Source organism: Oncorhynchus nerka, linkage group LG28 (genome assembly GCF_034236695.1).
Source record: "Oncorhynchus nerka isolate Pitt River linkage group LG28, Oner_Uvic_2.0, whole genome shotgun sequence".
Taxonomy (NCBI): domain Eukaryota; kingdom Metazoa; phylum Chordata; class Actinopteri; order Salmoniformes; family Salmonidae; genus Oncorhynchus; species Oncorhynchus nerka.
The window spans coordinates 14498262-14506532 of NC_088423.1; the positions used below are offsets into that span (position 1 = coordinate 14498262).

Genomic DNA, 8271 nt, shown 5'->3' on the forward strand with positions numbered 1-8271 from the left:
GTCCCCCTCTCCACACCACCTTCCCAGCCCAGCGGAGTGCCTCCCCTGCAGGGTCAGGTCCAGAGAGCAGCCCAGGGAACTCAGAGCAGTGTCGATGTCCAGTTCTTCGAACGTACTGCAGTTACCACTGAGGACGTCATCAAACACAGACACCAGGTCAAAATCTCCCCTCAGAACTATATCTGCGTTGTGGGCCTCCATGGCTAACAGCGGGGATTTGTGGGTCCGCGCCATCTTGCCGTGTTGCCTTGGAGAAGGTTGTTTACGCTTACTGCTGGCTCCAGCTCCTAGGTAGTGGTAGCCATCTTGGCTCCCCTGAGTGCCTCTATGGTAGTCAGTTTCCTGGTTGTGTAGGAGCTTGCTCTGCCTGTTGGTGTTGTAAAGGTTGGAGGACATTCTCCTTCTCTTGAAGACTCCGTTAACGAACATGTCAGCGTACTGAGGGTCGATCTGCCAGAAGCCTCCTTTCCCTGGTTCATCCTTCTGCCGCGGAACCTTCATGAAACACTTGTTGAGCGAGAGGTTATGGCGGATAGAGTTCTGAGAGGGGAGGGGAGAGGAGAAGGGGAGGGGGAGTGGAGAATGGGAGAATGGGAGGGGGGGAGGGGAGAAGGGGAGGGGAGATGGGGAGGTGAAGGGGAGGGGTGGGGAGAAGGGGAGGGGAGATGGGGAGGTGAAGGGGAGGGGAGTGGAAAATGGGAGAATGGGAGGGGGTGGGGAGAAGGGGAGGGGAGATGGGGAGGGGGAGTGGAAAATGGGAGAATGGGAGGGGGTGGGGAGAAGGGGAGGGGAGGGGAGAGGAGAAGGGGAGGGGAGTGGAGAATGGGAGAATGGGAGGGGGTGGGGAGAAGGGGAGGGGAGAGGAGAAGGGGAGGGGGAGAGGAGAATGGGAGAATGGGAGGGGTGGGGAGAATGGGAGGGGTGGGGAGAAGGGGAGGGGAGATGGGGAGGTGAAGGGGAGGGGAGTGGAAAATGGGAGAATGGGAGGGGGTGGGGAGAAGGGGAGGGGGAGTGGAGAATGGGAGAATGGGAGGGGTGGGGAGAAGGGGAGGGGAGATGGGGAGGTGAAGGGGAGGGGGAGTGGAAAATGGGAGAATGGGAGGGGTGGGGAGAAGGGGAGGGGAGAGGAGAAGGGGAGGGGAGTGGAGAATGGGAGAATGGGAGGGGGTGGGGAGAAGGGGAGGGGAGAGGAGAAAGGGAGGGGAGAGGAGAATGGGAGAATGGGAGGGGGTGGGGAGAATGGGAGGGGGGGGGAGAAGGGGAGGGGAGATGGGGAGGTGAAGGGGAGGGGAGTGGAAAATGGGAGAATGGGAGGGGAGGGGAGAAGGGGAGGGGAGTGGAGAATGGGAGAATGGGAGGGGTGGGGAGAAGGGGAGGGGAGATGGGGAGGTGAAGGGGAGGGGGAGTGGAAAATGGGAGAATGGGAGGGGTGGGGAGAAGGGGAGGGGAGAGGAGAAGGGGAGGGGGAGTGGAGAATGGGAGAATGGGAGGGGGTGGGGAGAAGGGGAGGGGAGAGGAGAAGGGGAGGGGGAGAGGAGAATGGGAGAATGGGAGGGGGTGGGGAGAATGGGAGGGGTGGGGAGAAGGGGAGGGGAGATGGGGAGGTGAAGGGGAGAAGGGGAGGGGAGATGGGGAGGTGTAGGGGAGAAGGGGAGGGGAGAAGGAGAGGGGGAGTGGATAAGGGGGGGAGAAGGGGAGGAGGGGGGGGGAGTGGGTAAGGGGAGGGGAGAAGGGGGAGTGGAGAAGGGGAGGAGGGGAAGGGGAGTGGAGAAAGGGAGGGTCAGGGAAGAGGGGGAGGGGAGAAGAAACAAATGTGTTAAATCCATGTTGCATGTGATGTAAATAATAATCTAATTTGATATAGTGTGTGTATGTGTGTTCATATGCGTGTGTGTGTCAAATAGAGAGAAAAAGAGAGAGGGCCTTCTAAGGGGGAGGAGGAGTTATTGTTGTTGTTTGTGTAGGAAATGTACCTAATGAGGCTTTCTAGTGTAGAGCTCTGTGCATTTCAAACATGATCAACTATGCTTAGCTGCCAAGGGAGATCTCATAGGGATACTCATTAACACACACACACACACACACACACACACACACACACAACCCCCTCTCTAGAGCAGTAAAGCACTTGTGTCTGACCCCCTGAGATAAAAGCCTGACAGATATCTCTCAGAGGGTAGAAATAGCAAAGATGTATTCTTATTTGAGACATCTTGGTTTATAAATTATAAATGTAAATTCAAATGAATATCACTAGGATCTAATAAAATACAGTATAAGTTACTGTTGGTGATTATAAGTTACTGGATGATTATAATAAATAACAGGAACAATGTGTTTTAAATGTATTTTTGTGTATTAATATTCTTACAACAAAACAACAGGTTTAGTATGCATATTGCAACCCTTCTGCTAGCCCTTATCTGGTCTCTCTCTTCTCTCTCTCTCCCTGTCGCCATTTAGCTCATCAATAATAGAGTGACAGAGGAGAGCCGGTTCATTTACCTGCCAGCTAGGATCTGCGTGTCTGTAGTAGCAGAAGTTGTCTGTGATCCAGTTATAGATGGTGGACAGAGTCACCTTGGGCTTCTTGCTGGCCTGCATGGCCATACAGATGAGAGAGGCGTAGGAATACGGCGGTTTGACTTTGGGGTTCGTTTTAAAGTCAATCTCCTCCGGTGGGATGATCTGCGCCTTGATGTGGTGTTCGTGGTGAGGGTAATTCACCAAACGCACATCGGTGGAGTTACTGCCAGAGGTAACCGGGCTCCCGAGGCAGCGAGGCATCCCGCAGGCGGCGGTGTCCCCCGCTGGAGGGCTGGACGGGGAGTCGGTTCCACGGGGGTACAGGCGCTGGTGGTAGGAAAGCAGGTGATGTGATGGGCAACCGGAGCCAGTACCGGTGGGTCTTTCCTGGTTAGCGCTGAGGATGGAGAAGTTCTGCAGCCAGTGGAGGCTGGTCAGGCTGTCGTCCAGGTGCACTGAGCCGGCTGCGCTGTCCTGAAGCTCCGGCTGGAGGTTCAGCCATTTCTCCTTAAACTTGGAGGCGATCTCCGGACTCATCAGGACAGGCATTCTAAACGTGACGCACGTTCAATCGCGAAGATGTGGAAATCTTGAAGGACTGTTCAATGAGATGTCCTGCAGCAAAACAAATATTGAAATCGACCGAAACCACATAAAAAAGATCGCATTTGAGCCACTACCCCCATTACAGTAGCCTATTAAAAACACACTATATAAAAAAGCCTATGTGTCTCAACAGTGGAATTCGAGTCACTACTCCCATTACAATAGTCTATTAAAAACATTCTATATATATATATTTTTTTTAAATTCTCAACATGCCAACATGTCAAAACATGAAAATTAAACAAGTGATTATAACACAGTAGCCTATATACCCTTACCTCAAAAACAGGTCAGCGATAATGCTCGGGAACAGTGTACACCTGTTGCAGTGGTCGGTGATCGGTCGGTCCTGTGCTCTATTCTCCTAGGACTCCGGAGAAGCAGCATCTATCTTCTGCGCAACAAGTGCAGAGGGGGAGGGCTCACCTAAGTATGATCCAGCAGTTTATATAGAAATGTAGAAGATGATTTAATCAATATCAGTCGGTTTTAATAATCCATAATATTTCAATCCCGGCCAATTGCTCACCAGAATGATACATGAAAAGGTCTGGGTGCTGGAAGGTTCTTGGATGCTCATAATAAAGGTGGAGAGACTTCCCACGAGCCCTTTAAACGTCTTAGAGGTCTCTGATTGGTTGCCTGCTCTCCAGGTTTCACTTGTCTTGACAGACAAAGCTGGTGTGCATGAGGATATGAGGAGCGCGCTCAACTGCTCAACCAGGAATGTATCATTATACCGACATTAGGCTGGCCTATGTTAAGGTTACATTGCGGAATACAAGGATAACCACAAAATCAACAACAATTGACATCTCTTTCTAAAGGCTATTGTTGTCCCGAGCCCAATCCTGATCCAAGACCTGTTGAGAGCAATATGGCGCGACAATGCCCCCACGGAGCGCTGAAATGTCGCGCCACAAGTCCCGCGCGTGTGCTACACTTTACTCTCAGCATTCCATACCTTTTGTCAACATTTAGCTAACCCCTTATTAACTGTAGGCTATCAAATAGCACCATCCAACTGCAGAGAGGGGAAATATGAGAGGGAATTCCTACACAATAGCGTCATAGGCTATAGAAGATCTTAGGCCTACTATAACATATTACGGTGTCTGAAATATTTCATTTTAAATAATGTAATGTATATTCAATTTGTCACCAACTATAATGCTTGTGAAATAGAATACAAAATGACTCAAGTTGCACAACTTCACTCCTAGGGAATTAGCGTAATATTGGGGGATGACCTAACATTTGCCTACTCCAACAAATTATTGCAATTTTGTGGGATTTTGGACATCTCGTTTAACTATTTACTACAATCCACAGTTTATAAATGACACAAAAAAACCTGCCTCCATCTGTTGCCAATGGAATGCTATCTCTGCTCCTCACATAGGGATGCACTGCCGCTCTGTGGAGATATAGTGTACTGCATCTTAATTTGAGCCAATTTGCGACAGCAGGAAAATAATCCTCCAGCAACAAGAAATGTGAATTATTATGTGGATTATAATTCATATACATTTTTGTAGTGAATTGTACATTTTTCATATCGGAAAATCAAGTCTGAAATTTCAAAGTGAAAAAACTCAAATGCCAACAAATATAAATGCCCTGTATTTCAGGAAAGTTCTCCTGCTACAGGGTGATCACATTAAGATCCAACACACTGTACCTAGAGAGCTGAATCAATTTGTACTGATATGAGAAAACTGGACAGGTGAAAGCAAATTCCCAGCAGGTTGGTGCATGTAGATCAATGCAAATGAAGGATAGGGCATGAGCAGAGCAAAACACATAAGACATTGAGATGCTGCCCATGGTGGTTTCAGCATCTTCAAACAGATGGCCCCAGACCTGAGCCAGTAATAGATCAGACATTTTCTAGAGGTTGGCAGAGATTAAGGATCCTAACCTGACCTGACCCAACTCTCCCACACACACAGTGACCTGTCCTGCAATATTTCCCCTTTCACACGCCTCATTTAACCTCTGTTGTAGTTGCTCTGAATCTATAGTCGTGGGAAGTAGGGGTGCTGAGGGTATTCATATATGAATATGATATAAATAAAATACATCTCACAAAAGTAGTGCACTGGGTCTTTACTAGTATTAACGGACCGATATAGCAGGCATCTCTGATTTGGCAAGAAAGGTGGTTGTATAATGAAGAACAGTATCTTGCAGGATTCAATAGTTGGAATTGTAAGAGTTGTTGCCCTGACCCCTTCTCTTCTAAATCCATTCTAATGGGATCCAGAAAGAACAAAACCCTGTCTGTCCTCAAACATTTACATCAAAAGGCGTAAAGTTATGGGCAAAGACACAAAACATCCACATCAAATTAAATCTAGACAATAAATTAACCACCACTTTTTGTGCAGTATTAATTTACTATCCTTACAAACCACTTAATGTAAATGTACATAACTGTATTGTACATAGGCTGGTGGTCATCTAGGTTTGTACCTGTAGACTTTCTGTCACCAAAATCAATGCACAATATAGTAAGTGAGTACATTGAGACATCAAGTGGTTTGCAATGATGTGATGATGTGGTGCAGTTGGTAGACCATGGTACCTGCAATGCTAGGGATGTGGGTTTGATTCCCATTGGGGATCAGTACGAAAAAGTATGCAAATGCAACTTAATTCTATGTGAAAACTGAAATGGTCGATTCATTCCTTTTCCATTTTAGTAGACTCTGTTATCCAGAGAAACCTACAGTACTGAGCACATACATTTTTAAAGTGGAAAACATATATCAACCAAGTATTTTTATATCCACAAGTATTATCAGATAATTATCAGACTCAAGTTACAAATGCTTGTAAACACTCAAATACATTTAGGTTTTTAACAATCACAAATGTAGTGCATCCCCCAACACATTTTTCTCATTAACTGCCAACATGCCTACATTCCATTCAAACAATGCAGTCCAGCCACAGCCGGTCACTGGCTGAAATCAGTTGATGATAGGACGTAGACAAGTTGTAAATGCAACAAGTACTGACGTTGTTTCATATAATAGCACTCATAGTTTTCCCCCACTTTTATTTTTTATTTGGACATTTATGGTCTGTATACATACATTTTAGAGGCTATTCATACAGAAAATTGGTATAAAACATGTTTAAACTATATTTATAATTATATGACAATATTCTAGGTTGACAAACATGTTATTACGCAATTTCTGATATATTACTTACGCTACTTTTATTTTCCTGCTTTAAGTAAAATCAGGATTACGCCTCTACTGCCATTCATTCTAATTAGGCTGGTTAGGATTTCTCCCTGACCAATATGGCTGCCATTTTCACCCATTCTGGAACTTTTAGGATTTATGACATAGTCCCTCTAGTCATTTAATAGAATCTCTATTGTGCTTGCCCTGTAACTTGAGGGGTGGTGGTTGGAGCGCCGAGCTGGCTGTTCCCTCTCAGTTGTTACATTGGTGGCAGTAGTGGGAAAATACTGCAGTCTCTCAATCATTACACTGTTAATAGTGGGCATACTAAAGAGCCTTTGGTCCATGCGCTTGTAGAAGAGCAGGTTCACAAACAGTAGGCCTAGTTGCCTGAACAGATCTGGGGCAAAGCAGAGCTATGAATGCCGGGACAAAGAAGAAGTGGGTCATTTTATGAGAGTGTAGCATGAATGACTGCATGTAAACACTTAGATCCAGTCCAGCTGTTGCAGGCTACTGTCTGTCACAGAAGGAAGGAGGCACCAAATGGTTTCAAAATCCCACTGGGCACAGACGTCAATTCAACGTCTACTCCACGTTGGTTCAATGTCATTTACTTGAAATGACGTGCAATTAACGTTGATTCAACCAGTGTGTGCCCAGTGGGATGTTTCCAGGTTTGTTTCTGGTCAATCACGAAGGGCCCTGGTGAAGCAGGGTAAGTGCTTGACCAGCTGTTCTTATGGTTGCTAGAGGCAACAGCAGTGTTTGTCAAGAGAGGCCTATGGCATACAGTACGTCTACAGACGGGGGTCTGTTGTAATAGGGGATGTCTTGTAATCTATCATTATTCACCTGTTTTTCATGACGTCTAGCCCACTTTACATGAGGACACTGAAATCAGGCCACGGTATATGGTCTAGCTATGATGTCCTTAAAGGGTGATTATAAAGGTCATCAGACTAATCAAAAAGGGGATTATAGTACTAAAAGCGACAACATTGGCCATATTCATAGAGAGTCCAAAACTAGAATTTGGCAGTTTGGTTGTGCCCTGAGGATAGCTATATTATATTGATATAATGCACTTTTCAAAGGGACCATTTCACCAGCAGGTGTCTCTATTTCCAAAACCTAACACAAACCCACGCACACACACCCACGGAGAGGTTGCGCATAAGAGAGGCTGCACACAGATAACAGGATGTTTACAGTATCCAGTTTCCCACACTCCTTGTAGGTTTATTGACGGCATTGATGGTTCGTTTTCCACACAGTCTACTCCAGGGATCATCAGCTAGATTCAGCAGCGGGACGATTTTTCTTGAGCAGATGGCCAGGTGTCTGGAACGTAATTGCAAATAATTTGTCAACTGCAAATTGACCGCAAGAAGCCCAAACAGATATAATATTAAACTAAAACAGAATCATTTCAACCCTTGCTGATATTTGTATATGGTCACATACGGTATATCTCTGTATTATGAGTGGGAATACTTTGGAACAGATTTCCTAAATTAAAATCACTTGGAGCTGATTTTCTGTTTTTTTTTCAGTATTTTACGTTCATCAATAAAATAAACAAATATATATATTTTTCTTCTCAGAAAACGCCAGCAGGGGAACCGTCTACTCTCTGTGGCTGCAGTGTTATTTTCCTTTCACCCTGCATCCACTTCAATGCAATTTAGGCATTGGGGGCTGTTGTTAATAGGGGTCTCATTGGGGCCATTAAATGAAACATTGTCTTTCTTATGAGAGCTAATTGGGATGAAACAGTCTGCCAACTAGAGGCTCAGTACATAGGGTGTATATGGACAAAGAGAGAAAATGATTGCAGATTCTCAAATCTGCACGAGCAGAATGAGAACAAGTCACACATGCAGTAGTATCGCGTTACCATACCTCCAAAATCACGTCGTTGTAACGCCTCCCTTGG

The 8271-nt window shown here is 45.9% G+C and overlaps 1 protein-coding gene across 1 annotated transcript in view; it reads right to left on the bottom strand.

Moving 5' to 3' along the window:
- Nucleotides 1-3696, bottom strand: part of LOC115112898 (forkhead box protein J1-B-like) — a 5010-nt gene extending 1314 nt beyond the window's left edge. Inside the window, exons 1-3 of the mRNA XM_029639933.2 lie at nt 3411-3696; nt 2506-3141; nt 1-540 (exon numbers count right to left, since the gene is read on the bottom strand). The exon at nt 1-540 is cut by the window's left edge and continues 1314 nt beyond it. Coding sequence (XP_029495793.1) covers nt 1-540; nt 2506-3075 — 1110 coding nt within the window. The 5' untranslated portion in view covers nt 3076-3141; nt 3411-3696. The remainder of the gene's footprint in view (nt 541-2505; nt 3142-3410) is intronic.
- Between the last annotated feature and the right edge of the window lie 4575 nt (nt 3697-8271).